The sequence below is a fragment of the Peromyscus leucopus genome, chromosome 9 (genome assembly GCF_004664715.2).
Source record: "Peromyscus leucopus breed LL Stock chromosome 9, UCI_PerLeu_2.1, whole genome shotgun sequence".
Classification (NCBI taxonomy): domain Eukaryota; kingdom Metazoa; phylum Chordata; class Mammalia; order Rodentia; family Cricetidae; genus Peromyscus; species Peromyscus leucopus.
In genome coordinates, this window is record NC_051070.1 from 108,738,631 (window position 1) to 108,759,694 (window position 21,064).

The window sequence follows — 21,064 nt, forward strand, 5'->3', positions numbered from 1 at the left end:
TAGGACATCTAATCTGTTTCCCTTGTGAAAGGCTCCTTAGATCCCAAAGGGTTCACAACCCACACACTGAGAACCACTGGTTCAGAAGAACAATTGGCATCACAAGAGGGTTGTAGGCAGGAGCTGACTGCTATGGGATCTATGCACCCTCTGGGTCTCCTATTTCCCCAAGTGTACTTGCACATTACCTGCTGGTGTTTCCTCATGACATTGGTGTGATTAGGACAGGTGGGTTACTCCTCTTGTTTTTGGAGGTGCATGGGGGTTTATTTGGGGGGTGGTTTTCAGAAATAGTTTGATTCTTGCAGGAAATAACTGTTCTCTGCTTTTGGTCTTTCTGCCACTCTCATTATTGTTGAAGGTTTTTGTTTACATCTTGCTGTGAACCTGGGATAGGGTCGGGTTGCTGAGGCATGGTGTCATAGGTGATCAGAGGTGGCTGACATGGTCTTACTATTTGGAGTGTGTTTCCAGTGATCTGCAGAGCTGGCTCCTGATGGAGCAGAGTCAGCTCAAAAAGAAGTTGGACATGCTGAGGCAAGAGAAGGAGAACCTACTGGAGGATTGGGTCCTGCTGAAACAACACTTGGGTGACTTGCAAGTGCTCAGTAAGGATGAAGAAGAGAGCAGTGACCTCCAGAACCAGCAACAGGAGGTAGGGACAGGCAGCTGGGTCACAGCTGGGTCACAGTTAGGTCCAGCATCATTTACTTACCTAATCTTACCAAGTCTACCCATCCAGACACCTGTACTCTATCTCATTACTTTCCTCATCCATCCACCCACTTCATGACATAAAATTGTTCATTCTGTGTCTGTGAATTAGTATTTCTGGGAAGTGAGTCTCCTCTGAGAATCTTGGTCATTGACATGCAATCCCTGATACTCTTCTTGAACTGGTAGTCAGGGGCGGGGGAAAACAGGTCAATCACTCATCACACAGCTACATGTCATTATGATGGGAGGATTGCTGTACACAGACTTGAGTTCAAGAGTAAAAAATTCTCTATCCATCTCCACACAGACTAACCAAGCAGTGTGCTCCCTTATGCCATTTTAGTTCTCAGGGATGGAAAGGTGAGTTTGGGGAATTTTCCTAAAGGCTAGTGTGCTTATTCTAAAGATAACTGCTCCTCTATCACTTTGTTGTTTTCGTCTCACTCCTCTCTCTCTCTCTCTCTCTCTCTCTCTCTCTCTCTCTCTCTCTCTCTCTCTCTCTCTGTGTGTGTGTGTAATAGAGGCATATGGAAGTGTAGTGCATATTGTATGTGGATGACAGCTAGAAGAGACCCCTGGGTTTCTCTCTTTGTCAGTCTCTGTCTTATGAACTTGAAGCAGGCTTTCTCATGTCCCCATGAGCTTGAAATTTGGTGAGACTTAGTGACCAGCAAGCTCTTGGGAGTCTCTGTGTGTGCTTGCACTTGTGTGAGAATGTATTGTCTATACTATACTCAACCCTCCACTAAGGACACAATCTTGTAATGAACAGGAGCAGCAAAGAATGGAAGAGAGACTCCAGAGCTTGCTGAAGCAGAGGGAGCTGGTCACACAACAAAAACACCTGGCATTAAAGCTGCAGCATCATTTGACTGTTTCCCAGATGAGGTATGGACCCAGGCTAAAGTTGGGGTATGGAGTCAATTGGGTCCCCTGTACCAGGGCTCTCTGTCCTTTGTGGGCTTTTGCTTATCAGCAAGACTCCCTTCTCCAAGCATGGGTAGACCAACACAGAACTCAGAGTATTATGCTGGTCCTATCAACAGGAACTTCTGTCCAGCAAACAATATGTTTGATACTCCCTGGGTCTGTAGACTTGTGTCCCATCCCTCCCTTCTGATCTCTCTGGTATGTTCTCAGCAGGCTTTCCTTGAACTCAAAGAGATCTGCCTGCTTATGCCTCCCAAGTGATGGGATTTAAAGGTGTGCCTTACCATATCTGACTGAAACTACATTTTTATACAGGGTTAGCACCTGTAAGATGAGATTCACACCCTTGTAACTATTTGATGTAACAATGACTGTCTTTATTGTTTGAGCATTTCCCATGTAAAGTGTACTGGGTATATAATAAGTTTAGTCATTGACAGGATGAACCAAGGCAGATGTCTCTGCTGAGAATTGTTTAGAACCCTCACTGAGTGTTGTATAACAGACTCCTCTAGAGTATGTAGATACCCAGCTGTAGGCCTAAGGATAACACAGCTCTTTTTGTTTATTGCCAGAGACTATGCAGTGACAATATTCTCAGACACATGGCTCAAGAAATACTGCTCTAGCATGACAGGCTCCATCTTGTGTATTACCTGGGTGCAAGGTGCCTTCTGGGCAGGAGGCCTGATCTTTTCACATGACCTTATTAAGCTGTCTAGTTTGCAAAGCTGTATTAAGTCTATGTATAAAAATGAGGTGGTCTTTTTAAAATTATTTTTATTCATTTTACATACCAACCACAGATCCCCCTTTCTTCCCTCCTCCTGCTCCCCACTCACCTTCTTTCCTAATGCTTCATCCCTTTATCCAACAGGGTAAGTTCTCCCATGGTAGGACAGCTAAGCCTGGTACATTCTTTTGAGGCAGGACTACGCCCCTCCCCACTTTATCAAGCAAGAGCAAGGTGTCTGACCATAGGTAATGGAATCCAGAAAGACAGTTCATGCAACATGGATAGATCCTGATCACACTGCCAGGGGCCCCTCAAACTGACCCAGCTACACAAGTGTCCCCCATATGCAGAGAGTCTAGGCCAGTCCCATGCAGATTCCACAACTGTCAGTCTAAATTTCCTGATTTCCTTTGGGCTTGGTTCAGTTGTTTCTGTAGATTTCCCCATCATTATCTTTTCCACCCTTGCTCCTGTAACCCCTCTAAAAAAGAAAAAAGAAACACAGCTTGAAATTTTAAAGTTTTCTCTATCAAACCTGTGACAGCATTGTACAACATGGAAAGAAAAATAAAATAATATCAATTAAAATCAGCAATAAGGACAGGTGTGTGTGATGGTGCATGTCTTTCATCCAAGTTCTTTGGGAGCACAGGCAGGAAATCTCTGGCTTCTTGTAGCCATACTAGAATATGGATCAAGTCAGCCAGAGATGCATATTGTAACCCTGCCTAGAAAGAAATAAACAGAAATTGGACAAGGAAAAAATGAGGTAGTTGATTATAAACTAATCATGCACAGTCTGTGTATCTCTGTTGTGCTGTTATGTATGATTTTAATATGCTACTCCTTTTGTTTAAATGATGTCCCTAGAGTGTAGGAAAAAGCCCTGTTCTTTCTTATACCATGGTACATATCGTACTCATATCAGCATCTGATACTTGTTAAGGGCAGAAAATAATTCAAGGCCCAGCTATTGTGTGACACTTATTCCTTAGGGGTATATACAGTGACTGCTGCCAAAGATCAGTGTTGACTGTCCAGCACAATTGAGTTCTTGTGATATCACTGAATGACTGGTGACATGGTGGATCCCCACCAGGACTCTGCCCTTACTATCTTTCTTCTCTAGGTCAGAAAATCTCCAACATGAGCTGGAACAATCCACAGCTCAGGATGAGAGCCTCCTGACCACAGAGCTGCTGTAGCAGGAGCACTAAATGTCATAAGTAAGTGAGCCACCATGACATCCCACCCCCAGCAACATGGCATTTGTGGGGTGGAGTTCTTCCTTGATTCTGGTTTCCTATGTGTGGATAGGCCCTGAATTTGTCTATCCAGAGACCCAGCAAGGCTTTTTTTGGGATCTGATTGCCTTTTCTTCTCTCACAGCACTCTTTATGAGAACCGAGAAGGATGAAGGAATCCATAGTCAACTAGAAACCCTGACATTCTCCCCTCTATGATCAAGGCCTCCTCAAAACAAGACATATACTACTAGTTGTAAAATCACCAGTGAGGCAAATATCATCTGCCCTGCTGTGGTCCATCCATAATCTGATCCATGTGTCTGCTGACTCACTAGTTACAGAGAAACCATCAAAAAGATGCTTGAGATAAAAAAAATCCACTAAGGATTATGCAGAAAAACTGACATCTACCAGCAAGTGTTTCCAGTGAGGGTCACAACAACATGGAGAGAGAATATGTTTCTGATCATCATTATTCTGAAAGTTTATTGCTACAAACTTTTGGTAGCTGACTGAGTGTTCAGCCCTTCATATGTGCAGCAAGATATGTCAATGAAGACTGTGTTGATATCATGCTGCTATTCAGACAGACCACACTTAGGAAGCATCATATTCTTACTCCAGTCCTGTGCTGGACCTACTCAGTTTCATGCACATGTGGTGGTGAAGTGAATTGGTCTGGAAAATGATTTAGGAAGGATTCCATCATGAGCTTTTTTGTCTTTGGGCAGCAGATGCTCCCCATGTCCTTTTTTGCTCTTGAATCGGCACACAGACACATTTTGGCTGACAGATTCATATAGTGGCCAACATAGCATAAGATCAACCTTGGCAAGGACTTAACCTACAAAGCCCCAAAGTGGCATGACTGCACTTGTCTTGAAGAGGTCATTTCAATTCATGGTTGTCTTCCAACTTGTATCCAAGGCTAGCCACAGGATGTAGGACCCTGTACTAAATCTGCATAATGAGAATGCTTCTTAGTGTAAATAGTTTTGGTTTGTTTTTGGGTTTGCTTGAATTGAGGTTTTGATGTTCTTTGTTTTGTTTTGATGTTTTGTTATTTTTGGTTCTTTTGTTCTTTCTTTGATTTTATATTTTGCTAAGGCTATACACTGGATATACTAAATGCCTTTTTAAAACCCCTGTTCAGTCAAATTTCTGTAATTTCATGAATAAAAAGGCAATGTACAACTATTAATTCTTAAAATACATTTTGTAATTGGGTGTGATGTCTCACTTCTGTAACCATAGAACTCAACAGACAGAGATGGATCTCTGCAAGTTCTAGGAGGCTTTGGCTACATTGTGAGTTCCCAGCCAGACAGGATTCAAACCAGAATGATGTCTTGGGTGTGATTTACATGGCCTACTCTACGAGTATCCACTTAGTGATGGAAAAAGATCCATATTAAACACCTGCCTTCACATGTCTATCTACTCCAGAAAATGGAAAATAGATACACACATGTTCATGACATGATCGTTCATATCAAATTTTTCAGAAATATACCTATGTTTTCTAATGCATCTCAGGAAGTGAGAACATTTGTTACAGGAGTATAGAAGAAATGAGGAAACCTATAGCGTCTGCCTTTCTTATTCTGAAATACAGCACCAGTGACAGTGGCAATGCAGGGGTAGTAACCCTCTAAGACGTATTGAGATGTGGTCTTTTTAATGTGCTGTTGCCTTGACCATTCATTTTGCATGGAATTTTTTTTTGAGATTCATTTACTTGTATTTATGAATATGGGTATTTTGCCAGTTTTCTGTGCACCACCAGCAAGAAGTTTGTACTGAAGCCAGAAAGGGCAGTGGATTCCACCTGAAACCAAATCACAGAAGATTGTTAGCTGATTTTTGGGTCCTCTGGGAGAGCTATACATCCTCTTAAAGGATGAGTGATCTCTCCAGCCCCTGCACTTGACTTTTGTCCTTCCAGCCTCTCTAGTGTATTAGTTGGACTGGATTACACCTAATCGAAGAGAGATATTTCTGGAGAATTGTAGGGACAGGACCATGAGGTAGGCATGGGAGATTACTTGGGATGCCAGGCATTCAAGCAGAGTGCTCCCGGGTTCAGGATCATCGCTCAGCATCTCTTAAGTCAGAGTTAGAGCAGTTATGTCACCTCTCATTTAGATGACAATGCAGAGTAGGCCCATCAGATGAAATGCAGACTTTTAAGACCCGCCTGGGGATGGAGATGGGATAAGATATACCTGTGATGCACCAGCTAAGCAGTGTTAAGTGGAAACTTCACATTTGTCTGGGTGGATGGTATCTGCAGCAAAAGCCACAAGCCTCTCGCGGAGAGTGTATCTCTGCAAGGCTTGAAAGGGAGAGGGATGGTTGATGCTACTCTTTCACCACAGCAGAAGTCACAGTGTATTGAGGAAAGGTTTCTTTCAGATGAGGGCTTTATTCTTCTGAAGTTCTCCTGGAATAGATCATGGAATGGATCTGACCTGAGACTCACAGAGAGTTAATGTATGAAAGAATTATCCTTGCAAGTTCCAGTCTCTTTCTCTCAAACCTAAGGTTTTAAGATCTCTAAAGACAGAGAAGTAGGTGGTTCATTTTAGTTTCTCCCTTTCATTTGTCACTTCTCATTCTGCACTGACTCTGACATAATACCTGTAGACACACTGGAACCAGCTGAGACTTCATTCATCCTACACTGCCAATCACCAACTTGTGTCTCCCTGTCCATCTTTCCATTATTGAGAAGGAGCCTATGTTCAGTCATGTCTTACTTCCATGTGAATACTCAGCATAGCTTCGGTTCTTTTGATAAATGCTACCAGATAGATTAGCACAGTTTCCTCTCCTTGCGTTTGTGCAGATTGATAACAGTTTACTATCAACCTTTCTCAGACTAAACTGTGTAGAGTGTGTAATGTGGACTGGGGCGCTTCTTCTATCTCAGATAAGCATGCCTAGTCTTCAAAGCATTCTGTCAGCTATTCACATGGCCATTCTTATGAGGGCACAATTGACAGTTAAAGCTCCTCTGGATGTCTGCACTGTAGTAGCTATTGCAGATGAATGGAGTTACAAGCTAGGAATATAACTCAGAGAGAGAATACTTTCCTAGCACGTGCAATGTGTTAGGTTGAAAATTAGTACATTATGGATGACGAGGATAGAAAATTAACACTGTTACATCCTATGAAGTGAAATACAGCAAACTGTAGCTATCATAGAAGCTTCTAAAATTCTCCCAACTCTGTTCCTTGCCTTCATTAACTGTGGCAAACATTTATTTTGAGGATGAATATTTCCAATGAAGGATAGATATACACAGAGACCATAAACATAGATATATAGCTTATTAAAATCTGAGGCTTTGATGATGGGCTGGAAAACGACTAAGCAGGTAAAGGTAATGGAGACATGCTTTTATGTCCCTTGGACCCACCTTATTGATAGAAAGAATAAAAAAAAAACTGCCAGAAATTGTTCTCTGAGTTGCATGTAGTTGAGGGTGCCAGGTCTTGACCCACTGAAACTAAGACAACTGTCTTCCCATTTCTCATTTATGCTAGAATATCTCCATCTGATGCACTCATATCAATATATTACTTCATGTTCCATTTGATTGATTTTGGACTTTTTCTTATTTTAGTTTGGTGACAAGGAACCATAGAAATAAAGAAGGCCAATATCAGATTAGAATGAGAAAAACAGATTAAGAGAATGTAGATTTGTAGATTTGCTAAGACCTTTGTTACTCCCCAAATGCCCCAACACATCTTCTATAGATACCTGGCTAACAATTATTTGTTGTATCTTTCTTATTCTCTCCAAGAGCGCATATGTTATACTAAATGTCAGGATGGTCTCTATGGCTTCCCTATGCCTCACTGATGCTGACAGACTCCTCTAATGAGGATGACATGTTCTGAATGATTCAAATTTGGTCCAGGTCGCCATCACTGCCTTCTGTTGTCATCCACATTCCTCTTAGCTGTGAGCAGTCTATACACCACCCAGAGCCAAGGAATTCACAGAATCAGCACTCCTGAGTAGGACCCTGGGATGAACATGGTGAGAGCAGAGAACTAATGGCTGTAGCTTGTCCACTGACCTACAACCATGCTCTGCGCATGTGTGCAAACACATATATAAGTATACAGATGAGTAAATGTAATAAAGTCGTGAGAACAGAATTCCATACCTGGCAACTCTCAACCTAGTCTTGTCAAGTGACACAGACATTTGTGGGGAAATGATGAAGAAAAACCGTGTTTCTGTCGAGATTTTTAAACAAATGTTGGATGAAAGAACATGAGGCTGCCAGAATGATGCTGGGGGGGACCACAAAGGCTTTGGATGTTCGGGAAGGTTTGTTTCACATAGAGCAAGGATGAAGACTTGGATCTGTGTGTGACAATGAGCACACACACACACACACACACACACACACACATCTCTGATGTTTTCTAAATGGAGAGAGACCCTCAGTGAGGAAACATCGACAATGTTGTGACAGTAGAGGAGGACAATGTCTTTTTCCCTTCCTTCCCTGCTGTCTCTGTCACATTCCACTACCATTTATCACTTACTGCATTCTATTTGTATTATTGTTAGCTGTCAACAATCTGTCTGTTTCTTCCCTTTATAGTTTCATTCAGCTGACAATTATGGGAGGTTATAAGTGTCAGCAGGCATGAAGGGGTAACACTGAAGGGAACACCCAATAAAGATGAGTTACCAAGCATGGTGGTGTGGTGACATGCCACTGATCCCAGCACCAGAGAAGTAGTCACAGATTGATCAGGAGTCTGAGGCAAGCTTGGGCTAAAAGAGACCCTCCCAGAGACAATAATATAAATAAAAGTGAAGAACGGCCTGTCTTCACAGTGGAGAGAGAGCTGACAGAGCAATACGTGAAAACATGGCCTGACTTGGCCCTGTGTGCTCTCAGGTTCTGTCTCCCAGAACACGTAGCAGTTGGGGAGCTGAAGCCTCTTATTTGATAGACCAGCCTGGATTTCCTGCAGCAGGCATAACCCTTCCTAGTCACCCAGCAGAGCCAAGGCTCTGGAGACAATTGCTGGGCCTTTGGACATAAAAGCCTTAGGTATAAATCAGGGATGCTCTCCTAGCTTACATGCAGTCATAAGCATCTTGGATACTTCCTAGTGGGGATTCATGAGGTCCTGGCTCACTGGAGTCTTACTGATAAATTGAACAGTGTGCAGAGAAGGCTTATTATACTATTGGCCTGGCCAAAGTGTCTAGGCCAAAGCCCAGGAATCTGCATGTCACCAAGACCATCTTTGGCAGTAGTTATCAACCTTACTAATGCTGTGACAATCTCAGGCACACGTCACTCCAGGGAGAGAGAAGCTGCCTGTATGAATAAAGGAAGCTTAGAGATCAGGTTCAGTTCACAATCCTTGAAACCAGAGAAATCAAATGACATGGAATGATAGCACTCTTTCCCCAAGCAATTGCTATTAGATTGTTGTTGGAAAGTTCCCAGGGTCACTCATGTCTGTGTGGAGGCCTGCTCTGAGACCCTTTGCTTCTCCTCATAGGGATAACCTGGAACTGTCAGAGTTTCCCACAAACATTATGAGCTTGTTTTTCTTTCCGATCAGCAGAGAGGAGTGCCCCGACTAAGACTGGTTGTGTAGAGACCTCTGGAGAAGCTCACCTGTAGGGTAAAAGGGCCAGGCAAAGAAACACACCCTAGCCCTGAAACCAGAGCCAGTGAAAGAATCACTTTAGTCCTGAAACCAGAACCAAGGAAACATACCCTGACCCTGAAACCACAGCCAAAGAAATACACTTTGTCCCTGGAACCAGAGCCAGTCAAAGAAATACACCCTGGCCCTGAAATTAGAGCCAAAAGTCTAAAAAGGGTCAGTGAAAGAAACACACTCTAGCCCTGAAACCAGAGCCAACTCTGCCCTTGACCAATTAAACCAACCAATCCCTGAGCAGGAACCAACCAATCCCTGGGCAGAAAATCTTCTTGAAAAAAAAAAAAAACTCTATCCCTAAGCCCCTATGTCTATTCAGTTACCAGTCCTTCTCCAACCTTGCCGAGGCAGCTCTTCTCCTAGATTCCCCCTTCCCAAATAAATCTCTTTAATACAGGTGTTTTGGGTGGAGATCTTTCAATTGCAGGGAAGCTCCCTTGGGAGCAGAGCAGTGCAGAATAAGAAACAGATACACAAGACAACTGAGCCATCCAGGGATGCCTAGTGACTTATGTCGAGGATGAGATCTTCTCTAGGTTCTTAAATAGCAGACACAGAGAAGGATTTCTGAGGTTAGTTTCGCAGAGATCCAGGAATTATCAAGTCTGTAGTTACTGTGCTGGGGGAGCTCCTTAATTTCATTCAGAGTGGAAACAGGCATCAAGAGGCACAGGATGATAGATGAGGGATCCCTGTCAGAATAAGGTGCTGCTGAAATTCAGCATCAGTGGATTCCTTTATGTTCCATGGATATCTGATGCTATTGACAGGTAGATTAACTCCCCTGGGCATTCACCAAGGTCCCAGCCATTCAATTCCTCTTGGTACTAGACACAGATGGTCAAGGCTTGGTGCTGCTAAGCACTGTGGACTCCAGGACTTTCCTGCACCACATCAGATATGAGCTGAGGTTGTACTCCAAACCAGCATGGCTTCCAGGGCCCATGGGACTGCAGTGGGTATGGAGGCACATATCTAGACATTGTGGTGAGAGACAGGGATATGACTTATGTGCCCCAGCTTGAGGATAGATGCCCTGTTCTTCCAGGACTCCACAGATTCCAAACATTCCCTCTTCCTCAGGCCTCTACTTGGGACTTAGTGTAAGTATTACAGCTTTAGGGGGAATGGCTTCCCCAACAGAAGTGTTACAGCTCTGCCCCAGCAGGAAAGGTTTCCCCAGTGGAAACGTAACAGCTCTGCTCTGGTAGGGGGAGGTTTCCAAATGCAAGTGTTACAGCTCTACTCTGAAAGGTATCCTGGCAATCAGGAAACAAGAAATACCACAAAGTCACACCACACAACATAACTCACACAAGATTCTTATTGAGATGGAATCCCCAAGAGGGTAGGAATTGGTAATTTAGTTCTGTTTGGGCAGTGGTTAAGAGGACTAAGGAGCTTGTGTCGAGGTTTATTGTTTATGTACAAGGATGTTGGCAGTCTGTTGAGGATTACCTTTTCTTCAGTGTCAGGAATGATGAACTCCTTTTATGAACACCAGTGTGTGGTGGTGTGTGAGTGTGTGTGTGTGTCTGTGTGTGTGTGTGTCTGTGTGTGTGTGTGTGTGTCTGTGTGTCTGTGTGTGTGTGTGTCTGTGTGTGTGTCTGTGTGTGTGTGTGTGTACATGAGCGAACCAATTCAGGGAGTTGCTTCTCTCCTACCATTTGTGCTCTGGATTTTGAACTTAGGTCATCATGTTGAGAGGCAGGCCTGTTTAGCCAATTGTCTCTACATGTATTTCTTTTTTAATTACAAGCTTCATGAAAATTGGTAGAGGCTACAATTTTGAAGCATATGGGGAAACTTCTAACACCTGAAACAGTGTGAAATCATGTCAAACATATAGGGTTATGATTTGGTTCAGTCATTAGAAAACTTGCCACTTGTTTGTAAGGAAGCAAGCTTGAGTATCAGGAAGCAACATAAGACCTGATATTCATGCTAGGGTGTGTCTGCATCTGAAGGAGCCTACTGAGAGAATGGAGATGAGAACAGGAAATCCCCAGAAGTTCCCCAGGGAGCTAGCCTGGGAGCCACATACAAGAACAAGCTGGAAATCTCACACAACCAGCACATACAGGCAAACACACATACACAGACACACATGTACAGACACACACACACACACACACACACACACACACACACACACACACACACACACACAAAACATTAGACATCACTGAGCTCATGGTTTTGGGGTGAGTTAGCTGCTGACAAGACTGGGAGCAAAGGGAAGGCTAGCTTCAAGGCTCTCTTGGACTTTCATTCAACAGTGACTCTTTGGACATGATTCTGAAGAGCAAGTTCAAAGCCCGGTGTACCAGATCCTCAGTGAATCCGAAAGTGGAAGATAAAATGAGACTGTCGTCTTGGAGTTTACTAACAACAGCTCCTGGAACCTGGATCTCTTAGCTGTACTCACCAAGGCCTGGTACTGAAAGTTATTATTGTCCTCCTGTAAGTTCTGGGACAGGTTTTGAGTTACAAGGACTCAGTGTTACACAAAAATGCTTGTTGAACACAAAAACGGCCAGGTGATGGTTTTAGCATTTATTCATGAATGGATTAATTAAAAGGTGGTTTGAAAATACAAAAAACTGTGGTGGCTCCTGGGAGTGCTAGAGAGGGATGCTTGGAGGCAGAAATCAATTTCATGGTCTACCAAACCAACCTCTTAGGAGAGAAGATCGGTCTCAATGAAATGCCAGCACACTGTCATGACAGAGACAAGGCTGTGTTGCTTTAAGGACAAGGAGGACAAATGAAATAGGAATACTAACTACATGAGCATGTAAATAGAAAACCATCAGTTACTATAGTCATCAGAACAAGGCACCTAGAAGAACTACCTCTCTCCCTCTCCCTGTGTGTACGTGTTGGGGTGTTGTTGTTGTAATCAGGGGCTAAACCCTCCCCATGTCTTCAACATGAGAAAAAGTTGTAAGGAAAGCAGTCACCAATCATAGTCAACTCTTGAAGGGCAAATGTTTTGAAAATTTCAAATGTAAGGTACATCAGGAAGTCATAATAAGGATCCAGAATATTTAGTAAGTGATTTTCCATATGAATGCTAAGAGGGCTTTCACATTTCATAGAGAAGCAGCTCCTGAAAAAGGGCCAAGCTGACAGCAGAAGTAACCAAACATTGTTGTCGTTTTCATAGTTACAATTTTCTATAACTGTTACACAGTTTTCATTCACCTTTAGAAGTGAACAACATTACCAAACAGAAGTTTTTATCCAGGTAAGAATACAGTTTAAAAATACAGGAAGTAGTTGGTGAATCCCAAGACAAGGAAGTAATAGTGTTGAATGTACCTTGAGGTAGACACAATACAATGTGCTCAATGCCTGCTGTGACATAGAGTCACCACAGCCAGTTTGTAAAGTATCTATGTTATTATAACCCCTTTAGAACTAACTAATTAGACAACTGTTGTTGGAAGAGCTGGATTGTTTGGCCCCATGGTCCTGGACTGAAGTGCATCTCCTGCCCTTCTGCACAGATTATTTGGGACATTGTTTGTTTACTGGCCTCAAATATATTATGAGTGAGCAGTAAGTCCTTGCAGGTTGTGGTGACTGAATAAGAAAATGACCTGGAAATACATAGTGAGTGGAATACTAAATGCAGTATTCTCCCATAAGTGCAGATATCTGGTGTTTAACCAAGGATATTTGCAGAAATAAACACACATTAGAGTGATTTTAAAACATGATGGTGATAACATGCCTAAATATGTTTTAAAGGGTCAAGTTTGTTATTTCAGTGATCAGGGAATCTCCCAGGTGCCTTTATCTTCAGCTTCAATGCAGGAAAAGTTGATCTTCCCTTGGATACTCCTATTTTAGGATCATAAATAAGAGCATCTCCTCTAATTCTATCTTTGCTTCTCTATTTAGAATAACAAGAATTTGTGGAAATTTAGACATGTGTAATCTGTTCATCAAAATTTATATTATGAAGAGGTGGCACTGTGGTTTTTATATGATTCCACTAAGTGTGTTAAAAGTCTTCATCTAGTTAAACAGTATGTGTTTCCCTCTACCATTAATTCTGGAAGTGAAGATTCAAGTACCATATAGTAAAATTTTAATTTCTTATTTTTACATTTTAAAATAATATACACTTGCATGTCATCTATGCACATATTCTAACATTTGCCCCATTAGAAGGGTTTAATTAGATACATGCAAATGCATATTAAAGTTACTTAAATGCCATGAGTTGATAAAGGTTAGGATATCTGATGTGTGTAACCTGGAGTCCTAGCATGAGGGTGTGCATGAATTAGAAGCTGCATTTTAATGATTTTTGAATGTGAATAAATGGACAAGTGAGTTTCTGTAAACAAGTTTTATAGGTACTGTAATATGGATAACACTAGTAAATAAACACTAGTGTTTATTTTATAAAAGGAAAATATAAATGGAAAATAATGTGCATTTTTACTTCCCAACCTTGGAAGAAGGGAAAGATTGATGAAGGGGGCTATTAATATTAATAATCACCTTATACAGATTTAGAATTGTTAAAACATAGTGAATCAATTTTAGTCCAAATGACAACAGCAAGGCCATGATTTTTAGTTTATGACTTTCTCTTATTCTAGGCTACCATTTTATACTTCTTGATATCCTAGTAATTTGTGAATAGATAAGTATATTTGAAAATATTTCACAGTTAATTATTGGTTTCTACTGTTTATATGTCAATACCCTGTGACTACTAAAGAATAAAGTGGTTTTGAAAACATGCACCCAAAAACTAAAATATTAATTTCAGAACCAAATCCAAAAATTTAATCCTCTTCCTTTCCATTGCAGAACATATCTAAAGACCCAAAAATGATGATAAATGACAGAGAATATATCTCTGTGGACAAGAAACAGTGTCTGTTTCTTGATCAAACTACATCACAGTATTTACATCTATCAGAGCCAGCTTGCCAGAAGAGGTTAAAGAGCAGGATTGGAAACTTTTTGGAAGTCCAGAAGGTAATGTTTGTCCTCAGGGAGAGCCACTACCTAATACCTCTGAAGAGCAAACACCCCTAAAGGTAATCCCCACTGACTTGAACAGTAACATATTTGCTTGGGAGGAGAAAGCTGCATCTGTGTGCCCATGTCTGCAGTATTGCAGATGGTGTCAGAAAAGAGGAGTCCAGCCTCAAACGTACCCTGTCCCTCCTCCACACCCTCACTTCCAGAGACACTCTTGCCAGTCACCATCTATGGTAAAAGTGAAAATAAGTTAGACCATAGAAATAAAAACTCAGAAGTAAACATGCTTTTAACACAAGTCAGGAGAACTCATCAAAATAGAGAGAATAAACAATTAGACTCCTGGAGTGATTACAGTCAACATGGAAGTGACCAACATGCTTGTGGTTTTGGAGACTTTTTTATTTTATGTGGATGAATGTTTTACCTGCATTCTGTCTGTGCACCATGTGTGTGCCCACTGCCCACAGAGGTCAGAAGAGGACATCGCATCTCCTGGAACTGGACTTACAGATGGTTGTCAGCTACCATGTGGGTGCTGTGAATCAATCCCAGGTCCTCTGCAAGAACAACAAGTGTTCTTAATTGCTGAAGCATCCTTCCAGTTCCCAGAATGAATGTTGGAGATGCAAATGACTAGGGTGCAAGCCAAGGTATTTTAAATGGAAATAAGTAGCCAGTCTCAGGATGCTTGCTAAGTTCCTGGGGCCCAGGCATCATCAACTTGTTAGTTTTACAACTGAAATTCAGAGACTATGTAGGTAGTAAGAACAGCAATAAAGAGACTGTGCGTGCTAATCCCAACACTCAGGAGACATGGTGGGTCGTTGGGAGTTCAAGTACACCCTGGTCTCAATTTATTTGGGAGATGGGGGAAGGCAATGTACATGTATGTCATTGCAGAAGTCTGGAGATCACAGGATATCTTTTGAGAGTCAGCTCCCTCCTCCCATCTTTTCAGTCTCAGGGATCAAATTCAGTTGTCAATCTTCCTGGCAAGTGCCTTTATCCACTTAGCCATCTCACTAGCCCTCTGATACACTTGGACTAAAAAACGTTTTCACACTAACACACAGGGGCTTGGTGCTCATGTACTTTAACAATTGGTTCCGACTTTGGGAGATTGTTTGACCTTTAGGACATGGCCTAGCTAGCAGAAGGCTGCCTGTGATGGGTCTTAATGGCCATCACCACTTCTGGTCCCATTTCTGAGTGGTCTGCTTCCTGGTCTACACAATGTGAGAAACAACAGACCACTGCCACAGACCAAGCTACCCTGCTTGCCCTCCACGCTGTAACTGACTGAAATTCCCTGCAGCCATCAGCCTTCCTCCCTTAACTAATTTCTGTCACATTTTTGTCACAGCAACTAGAAAAGAAACAGCCCTCTTTTCTGTCTTAAACCTCACTCAGAAGGTATAGAGCAAGCAGAAGAGATAGCTTTGATTGCAGACCTTCCTTACACCAGTTTCTGATCTCCACTGCAACTAGCTAATTGCCTCAAAGCATCTAACTTCAACATCAGGAAATAAAGGGGCAGATTAGACACACTTATCACACCTAATGAATGAAAGCGTTATTGTGACTTTTATATTGTCAGAAGTCAACTTCAAATGTTCTTTCTTTTAAGCCCAATTCAATTTGGTTTCCAAATTAATATTAGCTACTATATGTGATCAAATTCAGTAGATTTGGTCAAGGGAGGAATTCACAGGAAGATAGATCTCAAGTACTTTTTAAAAGAAAAGAAATCAAAACCGCACATGGCTGAGCAAGTGCTCTTGTGGTATGATTGAGCATTTCTTGGGTATATGCCCAAGAGTGGTATAGCTGGATCTTGGGGGAGATTGATTCCCAATTTTCTAAGAAAGCACCATATTGATTTCCAAAGTGGTTGTACAAGCTTGCATTCCCACCAGCAGTGGAGGAGAGTTCCCCTAGTTCCACATCCTCTCCAGCATAAAGCGTCTTCAATCTTAGCCATTCTGACAGGTGTAAGGTGGTATCTCAGTGTTGTTTTGATTTGCATTTCCCTGATGATTAGAGATGTCTGAGCCAATGACATCTTAGGTAAGGACAGAGCAAACAGCCTGTCTATTGGCCGCCATCTTGTCCTCCAGCCCTGCTGACTGAAGAAGGAAGTTTTAGAGTGTGTTTAGATTAAAGACATCAAGTGAAAAGCTGGAGTGATGGCTCACAGGGAAAGAGCACACATTGTTCTTGCAGAGGACCCAAGTTCTGTTTCCAGCACCCGTGGAACTCCAGGTTCAGGGAAGGCAGCACCTCAGGCCTCCACGGCACTTGTACTCATTCACACATACCCACATGCATGCTTTAAAAATCAATCCTAAAAGTGCAAGTGTATATCAAAGACATATTTTTGTTTCATTTTTCAGTCCTACAAGCAGATTTGATATTACCTCTAATTTTCAATATTGATTTAAAATTTTTCTTAGGTTAAAAAAAACCCTATAGTACAGAAACATTTGATAAACATAAACTATTAAAATCTGTAGTAACTTCAAGGAAATTTTTATTTTCAGAAATATGTTTCAACTCAAGGCCAATTTCTTTTTCTGCATACCTTTCTACTCTCATTTGTATAATTTCCTGAATAGATGAAGGTGTGATCAACTTTGAGACACTAACTGGGTGGTCTAAGTTATGAGCACTGTGACATCGTGGCCAGTGGGTTAGATTTGAGGAAGAGGAGTTCCTTCCTGGTGCCTTAAATATGTAGTCTCAGTTTAGGGAGTCCTGCCAAGTTCAAAGAGCTTCTTCTGCCTCACAGTTCAAATTGTCTCAAGTGTCTTAGGTCAGTTTTCAACATTTCAGATAGAGTGGGGTAAAATCTTTTAACACAAGGATTGCTTTGCCATGTTAAAAATCATCTAATTCATTGTTTTTTAAACTTAACATATACTTAGGTGTGTTTATTTCAATCCAAATTCTGTTGTTTTGTTAGTATGCACTTTGTCCCTATTCCAGGGACAAATTTAAATTATTTGTCCCTAATTTAAATTATTCTTGCTTCTCAATGGGAGCCTTGTATGAATAGCTAAGCATATGTAGAGATATTTAACTGTCAAATACTAATTTCTTTATATTTTTGCTATGCCTATACAGCGTGACTCTTAAGGAATGAGTCATTTTGAAGACAGGTGCTCCCAAGTGAAAGCAACAACAGAATGTCTGGCAATGAACCAATCAAACTAAACATCCATCTTCTCATCTCCAGACCCAGCAATGAAGATACTTGAAATAGAATCTGTACTTCTGAGATTTCCTCCTGGGGACAAGAGTGACTATGTTGATGGAGGAAAAGTATACACTGGGTTGGACAGCCCCATAAAAAATGAAACAACAAATATAGTTTGTGGGCTTTCTGGAAAAACTGGATTTAATGCCTGTCTTGTAGAAGACCCACTACCTAGTACCTCTGAAGGAAAAAACACACTCCACGGAAATCCCCACTAATTTGAAAAGTACTCTTCAATGTGAGTATTCATGAATATTTAGAAAGCAGGTTGAGAACATGTCCATTGAGCAAAGTAACATTACTAGACTCCCCATAGGACCTGTGAATCCCAAGCCATGGGCTTTTGGCCAGGTTTACAGTTTCAGGCATGAATTCCCACCTATGGGACAGGCCTCAAATCCAATCCAAAAGCAGTAGATTACCCTCTTAACCTTTGTACCAATTTTACATCAATGTGTAGTTTTGGTGTCTGTTTAAAAGCATGTGTCTTTAGTTGCATGGCCTTATAACCCGATTCTCTCTTCTATTCCAGAGATCTAGGAGCTTGCTGTTGTGACAGTAGCATGCAGACTTTTTTTTTACTATAGCTCTGCACTATGACTTGGAATCTTGTATGGTGCCACCCAAGCACTGTGCTTTTTACTTGGGATTGCTTTTGTTGTCCTGTGTTTTTTGTGCTTCTATATGAGTCTTAAGATCCCCTCACCCATTTCTGTGAGGAATGCCACTGGAATTTCAACTGGAATTGCATTGAATCTCTAGATTGCTTTTGGTAAAATAGCCATTTCTCACAATATTGAATTATTTCCATCCATGACCATGAGAGATCTTTGCATCTTCTCTCATCTTCCTCATTTTCTTTCTTTGGTGTCTTAATGTTTTCATTAACAAGGCCTCTTGCTTAGGTTTGTTCCTAGATATATTTTCTTGAGGTTATTGTGAATGGGAGTTTTTCTGTGATGCCTTTCTGAGCATTTTATATATATATATGCTACTCATTTTGTAAGATTACTGTTTATTGTATATGTATTATCTTATTTATATTTCTGTAGTCTTATTTTTGTTGTATTTTTTTCCTGGTTTTTAGTATAAGAGTACTACTTGTTTCACAGAAGCAATTTGAAAGGGCTTCTTTTGTGTCTGTTTTTTTTTAATTGTTTAATTAGGATTGACTGCAAATCTTTTGAAGTCTGGTGAGATTCTGCTGTTATTCCATTTTGGCCTGGACTTTGTTTAGTCAGAAAGCTTTTTAATCATTGTTTGAATCTTCTCATTTGTTATGGCTATGTTTAGGTTGTTGATCTCATTTTGGTTTAAAATTTTGGAGGTTTGAATGAATGTGGAAATTAGACTTTCCAACTGAGTGGAGTAGCGATTTTAAACATAACTTTGGCCACTTATTTATTAGTTATTTTTACATGTATTTTTCTTTTACTTGCCTGTGTGTCTGTGCACCACATCCATACGGTACCCATGGAGGCCAGACCAGGGCATCGATTGCCCTGGGACTGGAATTACACGCTGTTGTGAACAACCATATGGATACTGGGAATGGAATGAAAGCCCATAACTTCTAGAAGAGCACCCAGTGCTCTTAACTGCTGAGCCACCGGTCCATCTCCAGAACACAGGCTTTGGAAAGCATTCCTTTATTATTCTGAATTTCTTGGTGTCTGTTTTAATGTTTCCCTATTCATCTCTCTTCTTCTTTTAGTTTGTTGGGCAAAGGTTTATTAATTTATCTTCTTAAAGAACCAGTTCTTAGATTCATTGCTTCTTTCTATTGTTTTATTTGTTTCTATTCCATTAATCTCTGAGCAGGCAGACTTCTTTCTTTGGTGGTGTGTCTGCTGTAATATTCTAGCCTGCCTTAGATAGGGACAATGCCTGAGCTCTGGGACAGGAGGTAGGCCAGATAAACCTGGTGCATTTGCTGCTTGAGTGGACCTACACCAAGCAAAGCCACTGTAAGCCGTGGTCTGAGCTGTGCCTATGGGTGTGAATATGGCAGAGGGAAGAGGTGGAGGTGATGAGAGGAACTCACCAGACAAAGTCACAGCTTGAGGGTCTAAAGTAGGCCTTTCAGGTGTGGAGATGACAGTTGTGAGGACTGGATGTGACTGTTTCTACTTCTTAATGACAGGCCAGTAATTTGTGAGTAGCTAAGCATTTATGAGAACATGTAACTATTAAATGATTATTGTTGTCTTTTTTCTGTGTCAATATCTGGTGACTACTAAACAAAAAGATTAGCTTGAAGACTTGTACACCCGCAACAAAAACAAACATAAATGTCGAGAGTATAACCAAACAAATGTACATTCTACCTTTCCTATCTGCAGAAAGTAACTCAACCAAGACAAAACTAAACCTGACTGAGGATATAAAACTGTCCTTTTCCAGTTTCCCTCTGAGGACTCAAAGAAACACAGACCCAATGTTGCAACACAGTATTCATTTCTCAACCAGTACTTCAGAGAAAGATTAAAGGAGAGGATGAAAGAAGGTACTGAAAACTCTGTATCTGATGCTTCTGATGAAGAACCACTACCTAGTACCTCTAGAGGAACAACACACACAACACTAATTTGAAAAGTGCTCTATGTCATGATGAGGAGAAAGATGAACATGGAAGGTCTCTCTCTGGTGATGTCAAGAGTTTCCAGACAGAAGAACTCAGCCTTGAAGATACCCATGCACCTTCCTGTTCTCTTAGTCTCAGGAATACCCTTGTTAGTCTTCCCAGCTTCAACCACAAATAATTTAGAGATGGAAATAACAGACCTTAATCCATCCATGGTTTTAACATGAATGAGAATTCTAACACTAACATAAAATTATAATAACAACTGTAGTAATGAGGACACTGGACGTCTTTAGGGTGGAAATAATATTTTATGCATGTAAACAAAAATATAAGTAATTGGAAATTTGATATTAGTCATATGCCTAAATCTAGTAAACCCAAAGTTCAGTCAGTGGTTTACACATCTCAAAGCAGTGAGTCAGGTGACTGAAATAAAAAAAGACACCATATTTCTGTAGCTAAAGATGTATGTACAAGAACAACTGAACCTTGGATTTTTTTTTATCTCTTCTGATTTTACTTTAAATGTTTCAGAAATCTGTCCAGGTTTGCACTTTTATTTAGTGCATTGAGAATTTCATATGATGCATTTTGATCATATCCTACTGCTCTTCCCTGATTAAATCCTCCCTCCCTGCCTACTCAATTTTGTGTCTTCATTTTTTCTTTAAATTCCATCCACTCAAATCTGTGTTGCCACCAACAGGATTTGGTCTACCTATGCGTGGCTACATGCACCCTTAAAGAAAACTGGCTCTCCCTCTTCCAGCAGCAATGATTGTCAGTAACTCCTTGGCTAGGGTGGGACTTCAGGTTCACCTCTCCTCTTCATGCTGGGCTTCTCTCTGGCTTGAGCTCACA

At 41.1% G+C, this 21,064-nt stretch overlaps 1 protein-coding gene across 1 annotated transcript in view; it reads left to right on the forward strand.

The window, feature by feature from the left end:
- The window catches only part of LOC114708192 (disks large homolog 5-like), a 32,489-nt gene extending 11,643 nt beyond the window's left edge, over positions 1 to 20,846 (forward strand). The window contains exons 7-13 of the mRNA XM_037208293.1: positions 475 to 655; positions 1,490 to 1,605; positions 3,513 to 3,609; positions 11,627 to 11,810; positions 14,181 to 14,351; positions 17,596 to 17,854; positions 19,959 to 20,846. Of these exons, the coding sequence (XP_037064188.1) occupies positions 475 to 655; positions 1,490 to 1,605; positions 3,513 to 3,588 (373 nt within the window). The 3' untranslated portion in view covers positions 3,589 to 3,609; positions 11,627 to 11,810; positions 14,181 to 14,351; positions 17,596 to 17,854; positions 19,959 to 20,846. The remainder of the gene's footprint in view (positions 1 to 474; positions 656 to 1,489; positions 1,606 to 3,512; positions 3,610 to 11,626; positions 11,811 to 14,180; positions 14,352 to 17,595; positions 17,855 to 19,958) is intronic.
- Positions 20,847 to 21,064: the final 218 nt, after the last annotated feature.